This window comes from Phaethon aethereus (assembly GCF_964289735.1).
Source record: "Phaethon aethereus genome assembly, chromosome: 1".
NCBI classification, from domain to species: domain Eukaryota; kingdom Metazoa; phylum Chordata; class Aves; order Phaethontiformes; family Phaethontidae; genus Phaethon; species Phaethon aethereus.
In genome coordinates this window covers 107,656,459-107,683,268 of record NC_138575.1, presented here as the reverse complement: position 1 = coordinate 107,683,268, position 26,810 = coordinate 107,656,459, and the positions used below count along the sequence as shown (strand labels likewise).

General features: G+C 39.3%; 1 protein-coding gene across 1 annotated transcript in view; it reads right to left on the bottom strand.

Annotated features, from left to right (window-relative positions):
- Positions 1-16,910, bottom strand: part of ROBO1 (roundabout guidance receptor 1) — a gene marked incomplete at both ends in the record, with an annotated part of 532,959 nt that extends 516,049 nt beyond the window's left edge. The window contains one exon of the mRNA XM_082008056.1: positions 16,802-16,910. Within this exon, the coding sequence (XP_081864182.1) occupies positions 16,802-16,910 (109 nt within the window). The remainder of the gene's footprint in view (positions 1-16,801) is intronic.
- Positions 16,911-26,810: the final 9,900 nt, after the last annotated feature.

The following is a 26,810-nucleotide window of genomic DNA, read 5'->3' as shown; positions in this document are numbered from 1 at the left end:
AGCATGAAATCACATTCAGTGTAGCTGGCAGCTTTGGTGCATTCTTTGGTAATTTCTAATTTTACTCCGAGTGCTAGCCTTCTGAAATAGGTATAACTCAGCTGCAAGGCAGTGACATTTTTATTTGAAATATCATACCTGTACGAATACAGCATACCTTCCAAGAGCTCTACAAATGATCAGCAACACACTGTCGGGCTCAACACAGCTGGCATTGTTTATGTTCCCCATCTCTGGGTACACATATAGGAGACTTGGGCCTCTGGGCTGTACTTTCCTTTATCTATACAAGATCAAAACTCAGGTGAGTACCCGTAACAGTTCAACCCCAAGGAAATGGTAGAAGTGTCACATCAGGTAAACTTAGGATCAGACTGGCTAAACTGGGAAGTTAAGGAGGCAGTTTTGCTAAGTAGAACCACAGGTTTTGTGCAAAGGTATTGCTTAAAGCAGCTGTAACACTTCTCTGCTGAATGAGATATTTCTAGCCTGCCTACCACTGCGGCCAGCTAATCCTATGAGTGATAGGAAACATGTCCTAGAAGAACCTGGAATCCGTGTTTCATTGGTAACAGCAACACTGATCTTGCCAACTCCTAACAAAACAATTTTCTATTGCGCTGATATAATGGTGCAAACTGAGCTGTTATGCTTGTTTCCTCTTCATAGCAAAAGTCAGTTGTGTCCTGGTTTCAGCCAGGGTAGAGCTGGTTTTCTTCACAGAAGCTAATGTGAGGCTGTGTTTTGGATTTGGGATGAGAAAATGTTGATAATGTGCTGATGTTTTGGGTTGTTGCTGAGCAGTCAAGGACAGTCCAGCTTCGTTGCCCTTCGTGTGTCCAGAGAAGGGCAACGAAGCTGGTGAGGGGTCTGGAGCACAAGTCTTATGAGGAGCGGCTGAGGGAACTGGGGTTGTTTAGTCTGGAGAAGAGGAGGCTGAGGGGAGACCTTCTCGCTCTCTACAACTACCTGAAAGGGGCTTGTGGTGAGGTGGGTGTTGGTCTCTTCTCCCAAGTAACTAGCAATAGGGTGAGAGGAAATGGTCTCAAGTTGCGCCAGGGGAGGTTTAGATTGGATATTAAGGAAAAATTTCTTCACCAAGAGAGTGGTCAAGCATTGGAACAGGCTGCCCAGGGAGGTGGTGGAGTCACCATCTCTGGAAGTATTCAGAAAACGTGTGGATGTGGCGCTTCAGGACATGGTTTAGGGGGCATGGTGGCGCTGGATTAATGGTTGGACTTGATGATCTTGAAGGTCCTTTCCAACCTTAGTGATTCTGTGATTCTGTGATTCTCGTGCTGGCCTGCTAGCAAGAAGACTGGAGGTGCACAGGAAGCTGGGAGGGGACACAGCCAGGACAGCTGACCCAGGCTGGCCAAAGGGACATCCCATACCATATGACGTCATGCCCAGTATATAAAGCTGGGACGAAGAAGAAGGAAGGGGTGGAGGGATGTTCAGAGATACGGCATCTGTCCATTACACGTGATACAGCCCTGCTTCCCTGGGGATGGCTGAACACCTGGGAAGCAGTGAAGGGATTCCTTGTTTTGCTTTTCTTGCGTGCGCGGCTTTTGCTTTACTTCTTAAACTGTCTTTATCTCAAACCATGAGTTTCCTCGCTTTTACTCTTCCAATTCTCTCCCCCGTCCCACCGTGGGGGAATGAGCGAGCGGCTGCGTGGGGCGTAGTTGCCGGCTGGGTCTAAACCACGACAAGTTGCTATAACATGCAACTAGAGTGCTCTCATAGTTAAAAATCAAGTATACTATGGAAGCTGCTGAGGAAAACAGACAGCTGCACAGGCTGATGTCACATCTCAGTATTTCATGACGTTGTATTATTACTTTATTTGTATTTATCTAATTCTGTCTAAACTGGAGAGGCTTAATCTTAACATTTAACATAGCACGTTTTGAAGTATATGCATTCATGTCTTCTGTAACCAACTAATGAGAAATTTCTTTCTGCTTCTTTTTATTCAAGAGCCTTGTTTCATCATACTAAGGGAACCTAGTTTATAGCTCATGACCTCTTTTATCTAGAGAAAGTAACAATTATCCAAGTGCTGAGCAAAAACTTCTGGTGTATATGGATATATATGGTGCTGTGCATGCTTTACAAGTACTGTAATTTTTTTTTCAATTCTGTCACAAAGAAACTCATCCCTTTTGGTAATTACTCAACCATTGAGCAGGTTCTATTTGGCAGACTACTTACTATCAGATTCTACTTTTTTTAATAATTTCTTCTCTATACAAGTGATGGAGACTGCTGTGTGTAAATTTAAGCCTGATTTACTGCTTGGTAATACCTTATTCTTGCTTAGTGAGTAGTATCACTTAGATGTCAAGGAGGGCTTTTTATAAGAGCATAGAGACCCAGTTTTTCTAAGGTGGTGTCAGTACACTATAGTGTAATTGAGATCTTCAACTTCACATGTCAATCGATCTGATTGTAAGCATTCAGTTCCCTAAGAGACATGCTTTATTACGTATTTTCTCTGTTGTTGAGACTCCTTTTCCTGGCTGTTTTGGAGTTATGTATCCCTAGATATGTTCTTGGCTCCTAAGACATTTTCTGTTTTATTGATGACCCCAAGCCCATAGCAGAGATGTGTTGTCCAAAAATGTTGTGCACTTTGAGTGGTCCAAAGGCAAACTTTAGCCTAATGAGGTTAATTTCCCCAGGCTCCCCTTACTGGCTCCTTCAAAGGAAGTCCTGTGCTGAGAAGCTTTTGGATAGCTAGTCTAAATTCAGCCTTTATAGGAATACCACCCTTATTTGGTTACTACCTTAATTGACTTATACATCTGGTCTCTTGGACTCCAAATAAAACATTAAATCATTTGATTTTGGTATAGCCCAGAGAAAACAAATTTTCCTCCATCATGAAAAAGCTGCTGTAGATTTTTCAGAGCTGCTCAAGTCCTGAAACTGTAACTTCAATGTTTTTTCTCTTGCTTATCTTCATTGTCATGAGCTGCTGTCTTAGAACGAGGTACGGAAAAGCATTCTTGCACCTCAAGAGAGAACATGCTGCTATATATGTGCACTAGATTACATAGAAATTTTACCAAAATCTTTGCCAAAACAGTTTTAGCAATTAAAAAATGCTTAAGCTAATCCAGAATTGCATTTGATTTCTGCCTCTGCTGCAATGTCCTCAAAAGACTGCATATGCCCAGATATTTCTGGATTGACCCTATTTCCCTAGCTGCTCATAACATACGGCAACACTGTCAGTAACCAACATAAAATATATCTAGAGCCAATAACATGTACAAGGGAATACCCATATATAGACTTTGCACTATATACTGACATATCAATGTATCTTTCTTTTTTAGCAACACCAGGTTCTCGTGAGCTTAGAACTACAAGACAAGAATCTGTAAATCTACTAATTTTCTGTGTGGTTTTTGCAAATTCTCATACATACTTTGTCTACCATTGACTTCATCCATAAATTAAAGACAACAAACACTGCTACTTACAGCACCTGGTAGTGATGTGAAGAAAATGGATCAATTAATGTCTTTAGATACTAAAATTGCTGCAAGGTTGCTAGATTATGTTTCTTGGGCTGGGGCTACTTCAGAAACAAAATGCTTTTGATAAAATACCATCCCAAAAGGTTGAATCCCAGGATGAATTAACACTTCAAACCACATTTCGATGCAGCACTGTTAGATGACCATTGATGTTTCCTGTAGTTAAATTAAGTAGTTACAATGAGTTAGAAAGGGAAAACTGGTTCATTCTGATTATACACATTTTCACAGAGCAGAAGGTGCTGCAGCTGCAGAAGAAAAGGGGGAGAGCTTCTCAAAAAATCTGTCAGAAAACAAATCGATAGCATATGTTGTTCTCTAGCTACAGGATGAAACCCCAAAAAGTAAGACATGGTATAGACCAAAGCATCTACAACAACAGAATGATGGACTGTACTTATAACATATGATAGTAGATTGAACATATATCAAAAGTCAGAGATGTAACCTTACCAGACACACAGTTTAGGATTTCAATATTTAAGATTTAAAAAAAAAAGGTGTGAACTTTATAATCTGGTGGGATAAAATGCCTGTCAAAGATTTGCTTTGGCACCTGCCTCATCATTTTCATATTTCTCTTAACAGTTCATATGAAAAGGGTTTCTGAAATACAGCAGACACTCCTGGGAGACAATCTGACAAAACAGGCTAAAGTCTGCATCCACCAGCACAATAGTATCATTGCTTCTCAGTCTACAATTTCCACATTATCTGTGAGGTGCTTATGTACACAGACTATCAGATGTCCAATTAAAGCTTAAAGGTGCTGCATATAAAATGCAAACGAAAATGTTTGCAGTCATTAAAAAGAAGACATTAATGTCATAGTGTTATACGAAACTAAGCAGGCTTTGCTAAAAAAAACCAAACACTACTATTCAGGGCCATGTGATTTTTAAATCAAATATTGGATATAAAACCATTAGTAACTGACATGTAAAACTGTAATATTCCCCATGGTCTTTAAGAAAAAAGAAATCTAAGTCAGTGAGACTTTATTTTCAAGGAAACATGCAGTTAGATTCTTTTTAAGTTGCTGAACGCACGCAAAAAAGAAAAAAACTATCTGAATGTTAATAAATCACATCAACAAATGTTAAAGCAACCAGAAATTGATTGTGAGAAAAATATTATCTTTGGATATTGTTGTAAAGGGACAACTGGTGTTTAGAAAGAAAGAGTGTATCTGTAAAACTGAAAGCACTAGAAACAACAAAGTATTGGAATAGGTATTTATTAGTTTCTGTGTTGTGTGTTTTTTTTTTAATGAAGACATACACGTAGACTGCACAGATTAAGTTAAAACGACATTATTTTAAGCAATAGCTAAAACACTAAGCATAAAATTAACATCTTGTTACAATGTCCTGTAACCCACTCTGATTTTATTCCTCATGTTACATGTTGGCTTCTCTTTACACAAAACAGTAGTCTTTCTCCATTAACAATACACAGGCCCCATCTGTTTCTCATTAAATACCTAATTTTTTCTGTAGTGCATTGTGTTTCTGTCACAGAAATCTCTGAGCAAAATGGGTTTCATAACAGGATTTACGTAAATTCTAGAAGACCCCTTAGCTCCGGTTCAGGCCATGGAATAAGAAGGGTCAGCAACTGGGGACATTTCTTCCTCCCTGACTCTTTCTGCTTAGAGTGTCCACATGTCCCCTCATCACGTGCTGGAGACTGACAGCCAAGAATTGTTTTAGGAGAGCAAGGATGAAGGGACAAAAAAAGAGTAAGAATTCCAAAAGGTAGTTCCTTTCAGCAAAGCCTGTCGAGGAGAAAATGCAAATAAAAATGCAGGCAACAAAAGCAAGTCCATTTTCTGGACTGCAATATATCAGAGGAAACATTCTGCAGGGGTAATTTCCGAGCCTGACAATTCAGTCCATTGGGTAGGCTAACACATATAAAAACCTGGATGAAAGGGAGTGTAATTATGACTAGAGAACTGATTGATTCTGAACATATGTAAAAGAATAGTAAATAAGTGGGGTTTTCTGCAGTGGCTACGTTTTTCAGCTCAAGTCATCACAGACAGATTTTTTCACACAAAAATTTACTACACAGTATAGCCAGGTTTTAACTTTTGTAGATTTTTGTAAGTCATGCCATTTTTACATTAATTACTCAAATACAGACTTTTAGTATGCTATGAGCTCTCAGTGCCTTCCTCCACTCAAGTCTGTAGTTCACAAATGAAAAAGACTTTTGTTCTATTTTGCCCAAATTCCTACCTAGCCCTGCAGCATGAAGTTTCTCAGAGACACTAAGATCTTACATGTAACATGAAAACAGGAGGCTGGGTAGGAGAGAGGGACCCTATGAGCATTCTTTCTGCATGAAAGCTTGGTGTCAAGCAAAGAGTTTTGTGCTACAAATAGATAAAAAGGGAGAGGAAGAGATTAAAAATATGCATGCACCTTCAAAGACAGGAAAAACATACAATGTGAGACACTATTATTAGGCACATTGTTGTTATTATTATTGTTGTTATTGTTGTTATATTATTATGATGCTTCATTATTTCTGCTGTATGTGAATTTCCTAATTTTTCTTTTGTTCTGTTATTGTTTTATGTCATATTCAATCTTGAGTACAAACACACTGATATTCCAAGCACTCTGCAGGGCACAAATCACATGTAATGGCATTTTGCCTTAGTCATTTTGTATCACAGACAAAATATATGAGGTTGTATCACCGTACCAAGTAAAACCAGTTATGACAAAGCTCATGCATTCTTCCACTGTCTAAGAATTAATCCTGATTTTTATAAATATATTCCTTGTAAACATAAGCAATACACTTCTGAGGAACAAACTCTGCATATGCATTGTTAAATCTATGTTCATTGATATTTGTAGAAATTTCTTTAGGTAGCATGTGACTAGTCCCTGAACTAACATAGTATTGGTTTTGGTGCCTAACTGGATTGCAAACTTTTAAAGAGAATGAAAACAGTTGAAATACTTGTCATTTATTATTTGCAAGAATGCAAATATGGGTAGTTGTACAAAGAACAGATGTTTCCTAATAATTTCTGAACAAACCCCGTTTAAATGGGTGTTGGCAAAAAGCAAGTAAATTGTATCACTGACGGGGCCACCCCAACAAACAGCTGTTTAGAAAATAAACTCAAGCTCACAAGCTCTTTTTCAGGTTTTGAACCAACTGTTGTCTTAAGTTTGTTCTCTTGTAGTTTTGGAATAGTGAAAGAAAGAAATACAGCATTACCCAAGACTTCCATTTTTGAAGAGTATTTTCTGATTTGTTTTTTTTATAGTCCAATAAAAAAATCCAAAGAAAGACCAAGAAATATAAAGTACACATCACACTGGAGGTGATCTAGATCGAGCAAGCTTCATGTTTATTATTTTGTTTCATTATAATTCCCATATGCATCCTTTCACCGTACAGAAATATCTCCGGGTTGACACCAAGTTCCATTTCTAGAAAACGCACGCATGTTATCTTGACTCGATTGTAGTATATACATTAATTTATACCTCATATAGAAGTAAGTATTTCTATAAGTACTTATTGCCATAAGGATTTTTTTCATCTGTAACAAGAGGGTCAGATTTATAACATCAGTAATCCTGCATCATATCATTATAAAGCAATCATTTCACTGGAGGGCAGACCTGAAGTGGGACAGTGATGAATCAGGAAACCATTCATTTTTAAGGATGTACAAGTAACTAAAAAAAAAGGCACATCAGAAAAATATTTATGACTTATGTTATAATAAATACAAATAAAATTAACTGATGACTAAATTTATACTTGCTTTCTGGAAAACTATACTTGCCTTATATGAAAAATATAAAGCCTTCTTTGTAAGCAAAGATAAATGACTTTGACTTAAGAAAGTCATGAGGATGCCAGTGGATTCCTACATCTGGATCTCTCTTGAAGCTTTGAGACACGTATGCACAAGCATCTTCACCTACGGTATCTGTGTAAACAAAATAGTCCGCTGTAGAACCACATACGTGCAACTCATGATACAGGAATCAGGACTATAGTAAAAAATGAAAATTAAAACGAAAGCTTTTTACTTTGGCTAGAACATCTCTTTGAGCCAATAGTAGTCACCTTGAAATGCTGCCGTGCTCTAACTTGAACTTACGCAGGGGTAGCCAGGCTTTCTGATCCTTCAGCCTGCAACCCAAAGTTTTTATCTTGCTGAAACGCAATAGGCACTTCAGAGAGCCACATAAAGTAACTCTGATGGTGGCAATACCTGTTGAGTCCCCAGTTCTCCTTGAGGTATACAATACAATCCCAAGGAGAGCCCAGAATATTGATCACAGCAGCACCAGGAGGCTCATTTCCACGGGAAAACAGGCTGCCCAGTGCTCACTGCCACGTGGGCTGGCGACGCTCACACGAGGTCCCGGAAAAGATGCAACAGATTGGAAAAGCTTGAAAAAGCCTCAGAAAATCACAACTGGGGCACCAGAAAAGTACGTGATAAAAGAAGAAGGAACAAGGATAAGGCAGAGGTGAAATCAGCGCACGAGATGAAGGGGTATAGATACTCCCAAGTACAGGCTCAGGCATATCTGTGTGCATTTGTACAAATAACACAGCCTTGCTGTATCCCCAGTTGCCGTAAACTGGAGGGGTCGGGAGGAATTGAGGGTCCTTGCCGCTTTTCCCTTCGCTGGCTGAGGGAAAGGAAGCTGGCAGGGGAGTATCAGATTTGTGAGAGGAGAAAGATCACCAAAAGGAAAGCACTCCTTGAAGAGGAAAAGGGAATCCGTAACACATTGCGATTCAGAGATATTTTTCCCCAATTAGTTATTAATGCACCTGTGCCTGGTGTAGCCGACCGTGCCTTGCAGGTTCATTAGCAGTGGGACACGAGGCAGTGTCCCGGTTACAGCTCCAGGCCCTGGAGATAAGCAAAGACTATTTGAATCTTCCTCACGTTGGGAAACAGCCTGAAAATGGAGGAGTTGAGTGCAAGTGCAAGGCTGTAAGGTCACTGTAAGAGGAACGAGGGGGTTCTTTCCCGTTCTTTTCTAAATCGTGAGATTTTTAATCATGGTTGTAAATGTTTGAACTTAATAACAGCGCTCTTGGCAAGGAGGCAGACTTGGAGCACCATGAACTACTTATCTAGGTACTGGGTGGTCCTCATGTTCCTGTGTGGATACTTGTGCCTAATGATTCCATATATCACCAAGCGAAGAGGCAGAGAGAGACGAGTTATCGGGGACTCTGACTATCTAAGATAAGGGGAAAAAAGAAGGGAATGCAGTCACAGGATTTTAGTAGAGTTCATGTAGAGAACGGTGTTAACTCTTCCATTGTCCTTAGACAATAGCTAAAATAAGGAGTTCCAAATAAAAAAGAATAAAGATACTGTTGTAGGTGTTAGGTTATAAATATAATGCTTTAGAATCGACTACAGAATGATTAAAAAGAAATCATTGTCAAATATATTGAAAGGAGAATATACATGGGCTGGCTTTAATAGTTGGTACAAGAAGGCCCACAAAGAGAAATGGGCATTTATAGCTCAACATAATTAAGTTACAAAAAGAACTTTTTTTTTTTTGTTATTCAGAAATAATAAATGAAAAGCAAAGTTTCTAAAAGATTATAATTAAATAATTTTACACAAAAGTAGTACAAATAGGAGCACACAAATTATGCTTTTTTCTCTCCACATAAGTACTTCAAAATCATTTAAGGGCTCTATTGAAATTGCAGAGTGTCTTACAGAAATGTAATCTCACAGAGCTTCATTTACTATCTATCATATGGTACACTGCACATTGAAATTCAGTTCAATTCCATTCAAATTTATTAAAGGTCAAAATTTCTGGGGTGCCAAATGTTCCAACTTTTAATTACTCTGAAATCCTTATGCTTTTATGAATCAATGTCATCTCACTTCAGTTTCTACCATAAAATCTTACTGAGGCAATTTTAAAATAAAACAGTTCATTTTATCCTCATAACTTAGACAAAGTTCTAGGTAAATTTATTTCTCGACATAAGAGGTCATTTATGAAAGTGGGACACTGAAGTTAATACTGCAGACAAAGTAGTTTGCATGAGAAATTGCAAATTAGTTAAATGGTAACAGCAGAAATACTTTGTTTTACGCACCTCTAGATTTTCTTTTCTCCTTCTTATCTTTCTTTTCCTTTTTCTTTACTTTTCTTCAGCCTTCAGCTATTTAACTGTCACTCTTTTGTTTGCTTCCCATTCTCTCTTCTTTTTCTCCCTTTTAAAATCTATCTCCTCCTTTTCTTAATCTCTCTCTTTTCACCATTCTTCTAACTTTCTTATCAGCCACATCTACTCAAGGAGAAAAAAAGTCTCCGGCATCTAAAGGCAACTATCTTTTCTGTTCATAGCTCTTTTCAGATACTGAGTTACTTGTCGTTAAAATGCCTGTGATAAAACGCTATCATCTAAGATAGGATTGTGTGAAACAAGATTTCATATAAGAAATACAACTACCTGAAAGCGGAAAAAAAGTACTTTGAAAGTGGCCTCAAGGTTGAGCCTTTTCCTCAAGGAAAAGGTTGTATTAAACCTTTCTGGTTACAGTTTGTTACCAGACAAAGGTAACCAAAGGTCACCAAATGATTCTGGTTTGGGATTCTGTTTAAAGCTTCCAGTGAAACATGTAGTGCAATACGATAATGCAGACTTGCACATTACAATTATTTGATACACGTCAGGGTTAAATACTGCAACAATAGCCCAAATTTGAACAGCAAAGTCTACTCTGCAGCAGTTCAAGAAAAACCATTTTGTATTCTTTGTAAGATAAGCCACTTCCCGGCCTCTCTAAAAGAACACTTCATTTTAGCAATCTAAAGCAGGTGTACTCAACCTTACACTTTTTTACGTCAAACCAGGAGAGTTCATCCGGGCAGAGGAATTAATCTCTTGCCCGTGGCGTGCTCCCAGCAGCTACTTGGCTGGGGAGCCCAGCGGTCGCTCCCACACGGGGAGACGGGCACACAGCCGGTGACGTGCCCGGGCCGCGTCGCATTTGGGTCTAACGGCTGCCCGCTAAGATGGTGACTGCAGAGCAATCCCCCTGCCCTCAACCTTACAGCCCACCTCGTTCTAAAATCCCTCCTGGAAAAAGCGTGAGAGAGCTCTGCACGGGCTGGGCTGGACGCAGACCTTTGGTCTGGGCACACGCCGGGAGGCCGGTGCTTCTGACCGACAGGATGCTCCCCCGGGGCCGGGGCGGCGGGAGGCGTGGGGCGCGCCGGGCAGGGACGGGCCACCCCGGGGCGCGCCGGGCGGGGACGGGCCACCCCGGGCAGGGCGGGGACGGGCCACCTCTGCCCAGGCGTGGTGGATGCGTACACGCCGGGCTCGCAGCGCTAGCCTACGGACCTGGCTCTGGTCGGAAGCTGGAGATGACTTTTCCATCGAAACAGCAGATAGACTTAACGCCTTCTCAACACTGTAAGCAAAGACCTTTTTTTAAAGGGTTTCAGCCATAAGATATTCCCCCAAACTCCTTGCAGGACTGCCTTTGCTTCTTTTCTATTCAAGCGTATTTATATTTGAGGCAGCAACGGTACCGTTAAATCTGAAAGTGTTTTTTTTTCATGGATCCATGCAGATAAAGCCACATACCAGATTTCTTTTCCTTCTTACAAAAACTGCTTGAAGGATATAGTTATTTGGTAGTCAAGTGTAAACCATGGAATAACTGGCAACATTTAAGCCCAATGCACCCTTCAACTTGTCTAAGTTGCACTGAGTCTGAGGAAAGCTGGAAAGGAACAGATCGATTTTGCATGAACAGAATTAGGACAGTGTTTCTTTATCAGTTGAAGACAGGTAGAAATTATGAGCATGAAATACCATAATAAATTCACAATCAATTAATCAATGAACAGCAATACAACTTTTTTATAAGAAAATATGTAAACAATTCCAGCATATTTACTGTACCTAGGAAATACTGGATTAGGACTAACTGAAAAATGACTAATATGTTGCTGATGGGCTTTTAACACCATAACATCAGATTGTTAAAGCTTTTAACAGAGTAGCTCTGTATGCACCTACATTAAATGTTAGACTGATGACTCAGTCATATAGAAATACCAAACAGGCTTCAGATACCAGTGTGAACCCTGAAGAAAGCAAAATATTTTAAAATTAAAAAGTATATTGTGATTACCAGTATCATTTTAATGAAATTCCTTAGCTTATGTGAATACCGAAAGAAATTAGAGGAAATTATTTCTATTACTCTTTACCACATATGTTACAAGGATTTAAAAGCTTTCTGTCCCAATGAATCCCTCAATGGATTAAAAATTTTAATTATTGTCTACTTCTAAATAAATCTGGAAAATTAAATATATTCACTGTCCAGATGAAGAAAGGTGCATACTTTTGTTGGCTTTTTTCTATATGGAGACAGCAGTAGAAAAATATCACAACTATTTACCAATATTTTTCTGTTTATTATATGTATATACACATTTACTTTTTAAAAGTGAAAATTCTTATCAATGTAATAAATAATTTATTTTCATACAGTAATTTCAATATCAATAGATTAGATTAAAAAATACACTGGAATTTTTCTTACATTTCCTAATTCAGTATATTCAAATGAATAGCCTGATAGTTTTGAAATCCCCCCAAAAATCACATGTATGCTGACTTTTGGGGGGGGTGTTCGTTGTAGTTGCTAGATTTATTGCTTAGAAAACCTTGATAACCTTATTACCCTTCCTCTCCTGAACTGCATACTCTATGATTAGGTTCTGTACAATTTAGGGACAAAACTCAGAAACTGTACTTTTGAACAAGGCATGAAGAATATAAAAAATATAAAATAAGACCATAATAAAGATAAAAATGATTTATAAGAGGTTATCGTTACTATGCAAATATTTAAAATATTTACCAGCTTAATATTAGCTCCATCCTCTATTTAGAGACCTTTATTGTTTAAGTACCTTACTTTTACCCTCTTTTTCTACCAGTTCAAATTGTAAAATGTTTTGAACATGAAATCCCATGTTCACAAATGCTACACACATTCTGCTCTAGAGTGACAGTCTGAATCCTGTAACTGTGGGGGTTTTCCTTCTTGATCATCCTTTAGCCTACACGAAGCTCCGCCAAAGGAACGAGGCACACACCCATGCATGCTGTCAGCCCACGGGATGGAAGCGTGCTGTTTATATTCTAAGCTTCAGCAGCAAAAGTTTGAAGCAAAAGTCAGTCCTTTCTCGGGAGTCAGTCCTACCGTGAGACCTTTTCTTTCAGATGTTTCCCTAGCACACAATTTCTATTAGAAATATTAAAATTCCATTAAAATCAGTTCTTCACAAAAATCAACTAAACTATAGGAAACGTTTACAATCACGCAGGTTCAGCAAGAATATATTTTGTCCCGGAGTGCTCAAGTGAGACAGCTGTGGAGCTTTTAGAAAGTGTATGTATGTATATATTACATACCTTTATGTATGTATGTATGTATGCTTGTGTGTGTGTGTGTATATAACTTTCAACATAAAAAGAATCAGCAAAAACAGGTATCACTGTTCTTTACTAGTGATATATTAGTGACATTCCTGGTAATAACTATGGTTAAACAAAGACCATGGCATTTGACATTCCTAGTGACAGCTATAGTAAATAACACAATGCTAATCTGAAACTCTTTGCCTAACATCTTAAAACTTTTTCATTCTACCAAAAATACAAACCCACATTTTTTCTCAGCGATTCACGCTGTGACAACTTTAAATTCTGATCTTACCTATGACATCCAAAACTTGCCCAGAAAATTACAATTTTATTCTCTAGGAGAAAATGTATATAAAATATACACAGAATAAGCAAACCATTTTGATTAAAATTTCCTAACAAAGAAAATTACATACAATATAGCAATAAATATAAAAAGTTGTAAATGTCAGAAAATATGCATGTACAGTCTCCAATGTAAAAATTATATGTAGTATATGGCAATAAATAATAACCATGGTATTACTCCATAATATAGTTTTTCTGAGGGGTAGTAAGACACTCTTAATGCATTGCCACTTCAGTGTCAAAATACCAATGAGATTTCTTTGTATTATTTCCCACAATCATAAGCACAGAAGTTGTAAAATACAGGCGTTCAAACAATAATTGTTGGTTTTCTTAAAAATGAAGTGAACAGAAAAAAGTAATAACATGTGCCAGAAGAAGATACCATAGCGTAAGCAATTAAGGAATGATATTTTTTATACATTTAAACATTTTATACGCTTAATATTACCTTCAAGATACTCGTCGTTCTCTCCTGCCCCACCCAGGTGCTGTTACAATGAAAATGTATATGGGAATAAATCCTCTTATTTTCCTTCCATACCATTTTCTGTTGCAGTTGTATTTGTCAGAAATGGTAATTTCCTCCCTCTCTCCCCAAATCTGATCTCACTCATTTGAGCTGTGGTGGAGCAGAAACTAGGCTACAAAATTCCCAGCCCCAAGACCCTTCTATGGGGAAGTAAAGAGCAAAGCTTTGTCCAAGGAGGTGTAAGCGCAGATAAAGCAAACGCCACTCACAGAGTTTTACTGTGCTCCTTGCTGGACCACTCTGGTCCTGCCCTTGAGATGCATGGTTAGAACTTGGACCATGAAGACTTTTCTGGATAACTCATAATGCCTCCTGCTATACCATGATCTTGTTTGGAGAAGCATCACAGAGACTCTAAAGAAATGCAAAGTTATTTTATCTTTTAAAAGACCCGTTTGGAGCAAAAGTATTTTGAAATCTCTCTATACTGTAGATATGAAGAACTTTTAAAGCATTGCTATACTGCTACACCTGAATGCTTTAGTGAGAATTCCTGTTAAGAGATGCAGAAACCAGCCACATCCCCTTTCATTTGAAGTCATACTTTTTGGCTTGGGTTATGCAATGTAAGTGTAACCCAATTAAATGAACATATATCTTACACAAACACACACTTTCTCAGAGTATTTTTTAGTAGCATTTTAACTATGATGTGCAAAAATAACCCAGTAAGAGAACAGCTTTGAGTACTCTGTCAATTGACAGGCAACAAAGCATCAACCAACTACGATTACACAACATTTTGGCTTTCTGCTTTCTCAGAAAGGAGGAGCTAGCTACTTCCCATTGCATCCCGCTCTGCAGGATATCTGCATTCCGCTACTAGAGAAATTTTGACATCATGGTTCAAACGGCATTCCTGTAAAATCTCTCCCACCCAGCAGTTGTTCTTAGTGAGAATATTGTTAATATTTAAATGAAAGGAACGTGAGGGTCTGATCCAAATGCCTCTGAATTCCAAGGAGACTTGTTTCAAATTCTTAATACATTCCACAGCTGATCTCTCTAGGCAATTAAGCAACACAACATCAGTAGGATATAAAAACTAATTTACATCCTTGTTTTTCCTTTAACCAAATATTAGTAATTCGCTCATGTGCTCGATTGAGAGCCCTCTGTCCTGAGAGAAGAAATAAAACATTTTCAATCCATAAAGTCTAATAGTTAACTACAGATGACATTAAGTGACCTACCATAGTTGCAAAACAATTTCCAAAAGATGCGGTGCTCTTAAAGCCCTGAGTCTTTGTGTAATTTACTTATCATCCCAAAATTATTAACTTATCCAGTTATGCTTTTTTGAGACATTAATATCTATATCTCCAGCAATTTCAGTTCTTCATTAAAAAAAAAAAAATCAGACTAAATACTCAGAATCACAGACTTCCAAACACCTGAAAATCAATGATTCAAAACTGAAAATACAGTATTTTTAGTCTGGGAACTGGCTTTTTTCATATAAGGTAGTACTTGAGAAGATATATAGTTACATATTTTAGGAGATCTTTTTATTGAGGAAGAAACATGTCTTAGAAAAATTTCAATGAACATATTTCAGGCTTTATTAGATTTGTGCCTCAGTTTCCACATCCATTAAATTAAAGGTCTCTTTTAGCCATAATTAGTTAATACGCTTAAATATTTATAAGCTGTAGGATATTATTTTTGTGCAGCACTTATGCACACATTAACATCCTGCTAATTTGGGCAGTGTATTTTTTAGATGTAAATTACTTTATGAGTGGATGAGGTAGTTCTCAGTTCCACTCAGTCCAGCACCTCTTTCCTCAGCGCTGCTCATTTGGGGCACCAAGTGAAGTGGCAGATTTATTGATATGTGGCACATTTATTGATATACTAAAAGATGAAGATATTTTAAGATAAACAAATATTATTCAAGCTGCAGATCATCTCTCCGGATAACATGACTGTCAAATAATACCCAGCCCAAGGATACCAACAGCCATCCCTCCAAGCTCTGGTTATTTCAGGCACTTCCATCACATATATTTTCCAATTAATCACATCACATTTAGCCGCATCTAAACTGAAAACCTTTATTCCATTTTCAATACTCCTTCCCCTTGTTATAACCTAGGTATTTCTTAAAAAAAAAAAAAAAAGCAGCATAGCAAAAATTCACAGTCAGAATGATAATAGTGTGTTGCCCATCATGAGCATGCTTATTTATAAATAGCTGGATAGGAATAAAGAATAACCTCAGCAAGAGCTGAGCTGCCCTTTAAATGAAAATAATCACCAGGCTATTTTCAGTCCAGCAATTTTGTATGCAGCGGGAAGTCTCACTCCCAAATATTATCATGACTCATCTACTTTCCTTTTCTAAGGCTGCTCTTTTCTAAGTGCGGCACTGATGACCCTGCACAAGCTGCAACGCTGCGTTAAACCCCCCTTTCCCAAACCTGCCGCGTTTCAGCCGCAGTTACCCGTTCCTAGCCACAACGTTACCCAGCATCATCACCGGGGTTACAGGGTTCCTCCACACCACCAGCAGACCCCTAAAATTTGCCACCTTTACCTCGGCCACCGCTTGAAACTGCGTGCGCAGCGGTGAGGAGGGGTAGGAGGGGCGGCAGCCGGGGGGCCCTGCGCCTCTCCGGCAACAGGGGCGTTAACCCGCGCGGGCAGCGTGCCGTGGCACCCGGGACCTGCCGCGGGCCTGGGGAGCCCACAGGAGGTGTGGCCCGCGCCTTCCGCCTGCATATTTAAATAGGTAAAATGGCACGGCCTTTAAGGTTATTATTAAAGAGCAACCTCCCAGAGAGGAAGAATTACACGGCGAAACGAGGCCTAACACATTTCTTGCAACAGAGAGCCGAGAAGAAGAGAAGGAAAAGCCTGGGTTACTCACGGTTCTTTTCACCTCTCCACCTCGACCCCGCTTTTATTCTAGGCGCGACGTCCGCGGCAGCAGTTACGTCTACTAGCCCAAGCAGCAGCAGCACTGACAGCACAGCCATGCCCGGTAACGGAAAAATAAAAAATCACCTCTACTTGGAGTACCGATAAAGACGAATGAGAAGACTTTCCTCAGGAATGAATAATTGGAGCTAACAGCACTTACTCAGCAGAGGCAGAGGGAGATGTAAAATCTAATTCCTCCTAGAACTGTTTATTAAAAATCGTATTTCCATTGCATCGCTTATTTCTCTTATCCAGGGAGCGTAAAAACAGAACAGTCGTAAAGGCTTCCCCTAAGCAGGAGCCTCCGGCACTCAGATGCCGGGAGAGACGCACGGGCAGCTTTCTGTGGTCCCTCAGAAGCCACTGGCTCCTCACCCGCCTCTGGCACCTCTCAGCCCTTCCCAATGTTTATCAACATTCCCCACGGCACCCTGGCAGGGGACACAGCCGGGCTGCAAGCGGAGGAGGTTTTTTTCTCCATCGCTTGCATATTGCACTGCAGTTTCCCAGGGCTGATGGCACAGAACGTTTTAATGTTGACACTCAAAACTCACTACGTTTATCAATGGGTGTAAAAGAACAGTTTGTACAGCTTCCTTCCCTGCCCACAAACGGTGGGTAAGGAAAGGGAGGAAAAATAATGTGCCTAGGATGAGAAAGAAAGGCTCAAAAAGAAAAAACCTTTTTCTTTTTTTTTTTTTAATCTGTTCAATAACTCTGCCTCTCATTCAGCATATCTCCTATTTCTAGGGAAAATAGTGCCAACAATACTACTTCCAGCCCAGGTTTCTGTCAGCAGACCCTGCATGAATGAACAGTTCACCAACAGTAAGAGACGCCACGAGAATTTATGTATATAATCTATGTTACCTAACAAAGCTTCACCCTGCACCCCAGCAGCTTCTGGGCAGCCAGTACCCTGCGCAAGCAGACTCCGGTGCTTGCAGCATTAACAGCAGTATTGCTGGAAAACATTTAACCCCGTATCTGTCCGTGCCAGGGAGCTAGATCAGAAACTTCCCCATGGCAATCAAAAAAGCCTCAAGGAAGAACTGTAACAAAAATTATCCGCTAACCCTTTCACCACAGTTATGAAATCATTCCGTACGACCTGTAGAAGCCCAGGAAAGCTTCATCCTGAGAGCTGAAAATCACTATAATAAGACCAGAGTGCTTTTCACTCCTGGTGACAGTGGACTTCCGTCTGGATGAAGTCTACATCTATATTCAATAAAAGAAATTACAAAATATCTAGTTCTTTAGCATCATAAGCATCAGCCTCAGAATACTTACAACCTACTTATACAATGGACTTATTTTCTTAATAGAACAGCAATGAATTAGCATTCTACGAGCTGATCTCCTGCCTCACCCATTGCATATTGGCTATTGTGTAGATGCTGTGGCTATAACTGAGCTGCAGAATTCAGGTTTTTGAATGACGTAGCTCTGTAAGTTTCTAGATACAATTTCAGTTACAAAGAAATGAGACAAAGTAAGCTATTTGAGTCTTAATAATGCATCTCTCAATTCATAGTGCTCACAGCCACTGCTCTTCATGAAGTTTGAGCTCAAAATGATTAGTGCTATTGAAACACTGCACAGTGACCAGTTAAAGTGTGACCATCTGAAGCCATTCACCTCTAGATGTTCTTACGTTAGCGATGATAACTTTCCAAAAGAGGTCAGGAGCAATTTTTTACCTAAAGTTGTTAGACTTCAGATGACAGCAGCAATGTTGTATCAGAAAGTTTTCCATGTCTATTAAAGTAGTTATGCAAGAGTCCTTTGAAAGGAAAGCTCTGTTTCTTCATTCAGACCAGCTGGAGAAATTAGGAAGGGAGATGTGCTCATATTTCAATTTTGGGTAACTACATTCAGCACAAAAAGAGGCGCATTTGCAGCAGAAGACATAAAGAACCAGTGATCTGTCAAATCTCCCACAAGTTACACATTACAAGCAGTCTCCAATCTCAGTCCGACCCCAGCAGCCCCCACGCGGCTGTTCCCCCCGCGCAGATCACCAGGAGGGGTCTGTTTCTGCATACAGACCCAACAGTGTGGCTGGGCAGGGGGAGACTCGCCGCCTCCTCATCCCAGTGGAAGTTCCCGACGAAGACGTTTGGTTTCTTTGCCATCATTTTATTCTACAGGAGTTACACGTATGGCCTGAAGAACAATGGAGCTTCAGTACCATACCTGCCACGGGCCCTTTGCCCCCGAGCAGAAATAACTCCCACGGTAACATACGGCGTGAAAAGAAATGGTTACGAGTTTCAGATTGCCTTTGTTTTAAGCACATTCTAACTGCACATCCTTCACCATCTGAACTCATGCCAGGGGAGTGTGTCAATACTCATTCTCTTAAAGATGACTCATCCTCTTGCTGGTTATGTAAGACACCTGAAGGTACCAAATTGTTCACTGCACCAAAATATGGCACAGGAAAAAAAACCTCAGTTAGTACACAGTGGTCCTTTAGGAGCACGTTAGCTGTAACGTGGAATGGTGCCATTTACTCTGAATGCAAAAAAATTGCCTTTTCAAATGACAGCTGCAGTTATGAGCACCAAAACCAAAAGGCTTCGTGATCTTGCAGTTGGCAGTGCACTATCTGAAGGACAAAAGATAAAGATTTTCAAGCAAAGGAAAAAAAAAAAAAAGAAATTGTGGAATTCCAGAATGAACTACACAAAACCAACCCCAGCCGAACACTTGAGCTGCCTTGTAGTTAATGCCTGTTATCCTTTATTTGGTCCCAGATCCAAACCTCATTGAGCTTTGTGCTGTGCAAGAGTAAAATGGTGCATCAGCTTGGTGTTTCAGCAGATGTCTGCTGAGCTCTCAAGCCATGCAGTTGTTTGGCACACAATCTAACAGAGACTTAATGGAAAGTTTCAGAACTGTAGGCCAGATGGTTTTTCATCTTAGAAGACTAACGGAAGGGTACTTCATAGACCCAAAACCTGCATGGACATTTTTGCACAGGTTGCATCCATTTATCCTGTCAAAGGAGAAGGAGCTGTTGTTGCCTTCAGAAAAGCTGCCCCATATTCTCATGGATATGAAGGGATGCCCAAAGCAACATCTTGTATGTGACCATATTTCTCTTCATGCACACCAAAAATGCAGTCAGACAGGGAAAACTTATCACCAGAAAAGTTTAAAAATCACCTTGTCTAGCAGAATGCCTCATGCACAGTGTGGCTGGTTATCAGGATACTGGACAAATACTGCCATAGAGGCAATGTCAGTCCACTGCCTTCCCCATTGGAGTAACAGCAAGTAAAACGGAACTGACTGAGCATTCAGAGGTGTGAAGCCCAATAAAAGGTGACCTGCTCCTATGTGATTCAGTGTTTTATAGCTCATTTAACTAGCTAGTTTCAGTTTCAGCTGTATAATTTCTGCTCAAGTGAGCTCCTTTGCAATTTGAAAGCTTAACTGAAAAGCAAGGCAATTAATTCTGGAATTAGCCATGTGGACAACTTTTGCAGAGATGCAGTACACCACTTGAAGATGTTACACCAAGATGGGATGCCTTTTTGACTTATATGTTGCAGCTTAGTCAGAAGTTAAGGACTAAAAGATAAAATCACAAAATTAATTTATGGTCTCTGTTATGCTAGTTCTATCTAGCTTTAATATATGTCATTCTCTAAAATCTTCAGACATAGTTAATTTCTCCTCAGCTTTCATTATGCCCCAGCCTTTTAATTTTTGTTTTAGTGTGTCATAAATAAAAGTCACTAGCAATTTACGGCACAGTTCTTTCCTCGGATCAGATGTCTTTCACAGAGCTTTTTATCCATAAAACGCAGAACTTTTTCTAAAGTCCTCTCTACCTTCATTAGAGACTTCACCTTTACCTTCTTCTAAAGGGTAGCAGAGCTCTCTGCAGCATCGTGGCACATCCTTCCAGGAAGGGTTTGAAGCAACTTTCCTCTCTTCTGCACAAGGATGCTTCACTCACTGAGACATGATGAAAGCTACAACCTCTCTCACTGGAAGTCCGCAGGGCCGTGAGGTCAGCCTTCTTATGCACAGAAGTCCTTTTCCACTCTCCTCAAAGCCAAAGCCACTTCCTTACACAGGGACCTCTCTGTTGCCTCTTCTGAAGAACCCACCACTGATTGCATTGGAAATTGATGATCGGGGCAAGCTTTTTTTGCACAGAGGTCACGTGCTGCGTTAGTACTAGAGAGGACAGTCTGACAAGGAAGAGCCTGGCCACCGAAGCACGGGCTGATGAGTCATCCTCTCCTGAAGGTTATACTAGGACTGGGTCAACTCATAAATAAGGGCATCTATTGCTCTCTTCCTGTCTTATCATGGAGGGTAATGAGCTGCATCTTTATCAAGTTTGCTGGTCTCTCTCTCTGCAGTACAAAGCATACTTAGACCGCTGCCACACACAGTTCTTGCATTGCCTTTGATGCATTTCTGCAACAGTTTCCCATTTTAGAAGAAAGACAAAATCGGGTGACTATCAATCAGAGAACCTCTGTGAGGCAGCCATACAGAGACTTTCAGGCATGACGGGACAACAGTTACAGAACTCATTACAGCTAAAAAGTACCCAAGCTTTATTTTGCAGGCCCTATGACTCTAACAACTCTGAGGAGATCAACTCGGACGCAGTGGTGTTTGCCATGAAAACAGTGCAATTCCGTGAAGCGAAGGGCATGCTCACATAATTCAGCAGTGTGTGTGGGGACCAGACCTAAATGCCATTTTAGCCCTGCAAGCTTGGGGAAATGGTAAAGCTCCCAGATCAGCTTGGTAAGGTTTTTTTTTTGTTTTGCTTGTACTATAGAACTATTAAATACAACAACCAAACAAAAAAACCTTAGACTTCCTGTAGCTCATGGAAAGTACAAAACATGCCTTAATTTTTTTTTTATCGTCCAAATGCATAGAATTAAAGAATTATGCAAAATTTACCATCCTACTAACATACCCTTTGCTTTTTCTGTTTACTTATTGAACACCAGCAGTGCACTCAGCACTGTATAAAGATATAAATTGACATTACCTCTCCGCTAAAGACTTTATGGTCTGTACACACAAGTATGTCTTAAAAGTTGTCACTTCTGTGAGGGCACGTTTGTTCGTTTGTTTCTTAATTTCCTTACTTTTGAGCATTTAAATTTTCAACCATAACAATACACATTTTGCTAGCACCTTTTAAGTTCTTGGTGGTAGAGGAAAACAAATGTATTCTGCATAAATGGTTATACACGTACAAATCTTTAAATGCATGTACATGCATCTATATATACATTCTCCTACTAATAAACTCACAAACACATAAACAAAGCAAGAGTTGCACAATTAAAAAATCAGTTTTGATACGTATTATTTAATCTTAATTGAAATAACATTTGAGTAAACTAATCTTGGTTTGGGTCGACCAGACTTACATATATACTAATTTATTTTATATAATGAACATGGAATGAAGTTACTCTTAATGAAAAATTTAAAAGAGATGATCTGGTTTTTAGAGGAAAAAATATAATTTTTCTTACCCATATGCCTTATCAATTTGCCATCTATCCTCATGCCCTCAAGGTAACACAGATTATTTTTTTTTTTAAGTGCAAGAGTCTGAGACTATCAACTATAAAAGAGACTTCAAAACACATACAGAGATCAAAGAATATTACCAGACTTATTTTTTCCATCTGGCTGCAGAAGAGTAGGCATTAGACAATGTCTGTAAAGCTAAGTCAGCAACTACTGTGTCTTTTACATGAAATTCCACACTGCTGGCCTAACTAGTATGAGAAAAACATGGATTATTTTTTTTCCTATCTCATAACATATAATTTTTCTCTTTGTTTGCAACAGATACTTTAAACCCATCAGGAACTAAATGAAAGAAAAACTGATCTATAAGCATGCAAAAAAGAAGGGTTTTTGTTGTTGTCGTCAAGAATGCAAAGTAAGTTCTTATGAGATATCTTCCAACTTGCACTCAGGCAAAAAAGATCAGCCTTCCTAAGCAACTGTCCTGGCTTCAGCCAGGGTAGAGTTAATTTTCTTCACAGAAGCTGGTGTGAGGCTGTGTTTTGGATTTGGGATGAGAAAATGTTGGTAACGTGCTGATGTTTTGAGTTCTTGCTGAGCAGTCAAGGCCAGTCCAGCTTCTCGTGCTGGGCTGCCAGCGAGCAGGCTGGGGGTGCACGGGGAGCTGGGAGGGGACACAGCCAGGACAGCTGACCCAGGCTGGCCAAAGGGACATCCCATACCATATGACGTCACGCTCAGTATATAAAGCTGGGACGAAGAAGAAGGAAGGGATGGAGGGACATTCAGAGATACGGCGTCTGTCTTCCCAAGTAACCATTACGCGTGATGCAGCCCTGCTTCCCTGGAGATGGCTGAACTCCTGCCTGCCCACAGGGAGCGGTGAATGGATTCCTTGTTTTGCTTTGCTTGTGTGCGTGGCTTTTGTTTTACCTGTTAAATTGTCTTTACCTCAAACCATGAGTTTCCTCACTTTTACCCTTCCGATTCTCTCCCCCATCCCACCGCGGAGGAGTGAGCGAGCGGCTGCGTGGGGCTTAGCTGCCGGCTGTTGCTGGGTTAAACCATGACAACAACCTAGATATCTGAGACATTGCAACTGGCTGAAGTCTACATGAGAAAACCTCTCTATCTGAGGTGGAGGTGGATAACGTATCCCTCATACTGTGGCATTCTAGGAGAGTTTATGCATTTATAGTCACTATTAAAAAAAAAAAAAAAAAAGTAGCCAAATGGCTAGGGACCAGAGCAGGGTACTCCCACCGTAGCTGAGCCAGTGTACCAGAGTGATGCTGATGTTACTGTAGTAAGTTACAAGTTCCTTCCTGTACCTTCTCCTTCTAGAGCCACAAATAGCTTCTGTGCAATACAAAATTACTTCTTTAAAAGCAAAAAGTACCACCAGACTCTCAATCCCAACACCCCATTGGTAAAGGAAGCATGACTTTCACAAAAGCATCACATTCTCAGCTCTGTCACTAAATCAGCAAAAAACCCGAGTACATCTCAAGAGCTCACAGGACTCTTACACCATGGCACTTCAGTCTTTTAAAGGCACTCTGTCTCTTACTGTTTTGATCCCAAACCAGCAGCCATAGCATGCCTTCTTAAAATTATTATTTAGGATTTTTATGTGTGACTATACACCTAGCAGATCTACACAGTTCTACATGAACTGATATTTCAGCATAGCCGGTGTTTTATGTTAGCGTAAATGAGAAGCCATATGAAACTATTGCAAGAATGCTATCCAGATCATGCTGATAGTAAAATTTTATAGGATAATGCTGGTGCTTTTAACATCAAACTTATGGATTAAACGCATCCCAAACACATTTAATGTACAGAGTCATTTATCTTTATCTGTTCTAACAAACTGGTAATCTTTATCCTATTAATTCAGGCAAATGTAGGAGTGTTTACTAAGTGGTGGAGAATTATAATGATATGTTCAGACAAAAATAAACACACAAAACCTAAAATTAACATTGTTTAATGTAAAAATATGCCACCCTACTCAGCTCTCAGAATAAACTCCTAAACTGTTGTCGGCTTTCTGTTTTTCAAGAAATGATTGTTAGGCTAATCTGGCAGGTCTAATTTGCATTTCTGTATTTACTTTTTCTCACACACTTAAATTATAATGTTAGTGGGCTTCAAAAAAGCATTCAGAGAAGATCTGGACATTTTATAATTGCAAGATGAAAGACAAAGCTTGTTGCATTTTTTTTCTTCTTTATTTCTTATGTTTTTAAAATATCTTCCCTTTTTGCTAATTGCTCTTTACTGAAATGTTATTTTCCTTTCCACCTAGCTCTGACTTCTTTATTCTCTGTCTCAGTGAACGACACTCTTTTTTCCAGTATGTTCTCCACCTATCGTTCCTCACCTTCTTCTCCCGTACCTCTGGATAACCAACCCCTACTCAGCGCTAAGGTGCCACATGGAAGAGGTGTGAAGGAAAGGTAGTTGGGCTGAGCACTGTGCCAACATGAGTGAATAACAGACGAGAAACCAAAGCAAGGGTGGCTTTAGCTCAGCGGCTGATTTTAAGTAGATGACATGAGAGAAAAATACAATACACCTTGTACTCTGGCCCTGTTGTACTTTTTAGCTCAAAAAGCTAGAAACTGGAGCCAGCCTACCAAGTATATAAAAACCCATTAAATTTATCCTAGAAGATGGAAATATTCCTGGCATTCATTCTGTTCATTTAAGAAAAGAAATTGCTTTCGACACATGCTTGCTGAACAGGGCATGATGATTCAGCACACAAATTGATCGGCACAAAATCAGCTGATTTTTCCTGGGGTGGGTGGCACCAGAAGCATGGGGAACTATTTTGACAGATGGACAGAGAAAAGAGCTATGACAAAATGTGTAAAAGCAGGTATAAGAGTCTGGATGCACTTTTTTTGCATCTGCCAATAATATTCCAACGTAATTTGCAATGCAGTGAAGGCATTACACTGTCCAAGGGGGTGAGGGCACACCGCAGTGCTTCCATACTGATCAGAACAAGAATGAAGGTCAACATCTCACAGCCTAATAGAAAAAATCCCAGCTGAAGGATGACTTTAACAGGCAATTGCATTGGTGTTAATAAACGGAGTTTTTTTTAACAACCCCCATATTTTCTTTTTCCATTTTAGCTGGAAAAACAATTCTTTAATGTTGAATTTTGTTATTAGGAGACTAAGTAACTTATAATCATTTTAGTAACGATATGGCTTGTGTCTCAAATGGTGCAAATAATTCACTGACTGTAGCAGAACTATAGCAAACTGTGAGCATCTGGCCTCCTCTGCTTTGATCAACATTTTCAAAGCCTATTTGAGAAAGATGGATGCACATTCCTATTAAAAGAACAATGGGAACTGGTTTCTGTGTATCCAGAGAGAATGCAGTAATACAATTTTCAGCAGTCAATGGTCTGACTTCTATTTGTGCCTTTGAAAATCTCCCCAGTGAGATTCTTTGGGTGAATTAGAGCTATGGGGTAATCTCCTAAATTGGAACAGAATCAATAAGCTAAATGAAAACATTTACCTTAAATTCTAATTTAAGCCCTGAGCTGATGGAATTAGGAATGTCGTATGCTTAATAGATGTATGGAAATAAAAAAAGTCTCATCACTAGCTGATACATCATAAAGAACATGGGGCTAAAATTACCATCTTAAAATCTCATGCCAACTCAACATTCAAGTGAAATATAAACACAAAAAAAATTTTCTATGAGTTGGGATGTAAAGATACCCATAACATAGGCGACTGTGCCTGGCTTTTGTTTATGTATCAAACTAAAAAATACTTCGCTAATTCAGGGCAGCATTTCACCTTAAGTTTCATGTTGTACTACCGTACACAGATGTGTTAATGGAAATCAGTCCAACGACAAAATATGTGTTTTTAATGAGTTCCACACTTTCTAATCTAGAAAATCACCAGATTAATATATTGGTGTTTAGAATGATATCATAATAACCAAGACACAGGATAATAAGCATTCCTAAGTATATGAGCTACTTGAAATTAATAACTTTAATAATAAAATCAATACTTTTCTCACAGTATTTAGTAACCGCTTCCAACATAAGCTGTGACTCAATTAATGCACAGAAGCTTTTGTCATCTGTTATATGAAAATTCTTATACATCACCATAAGGCTTGCTAAGGTCTGAGTTCATGTTATAACTTTTATCTATCATAAAGAGAAGCATTATTGTGTAAAATCATTGAAAATATGCACTGAAATAACTGGAAACATCCAAGTAGACTGCTTTAAAGATTATCAAATCACATTTTGGAGACATTTAATCCCGGCCATTTTCCTTTGAAAAATATGAAAATGCAAATGCACCTTTCATTCATTGGTGGGAGTTTGTTATGGGAATTAAAAATTGTACATTGAAATGAAAGAT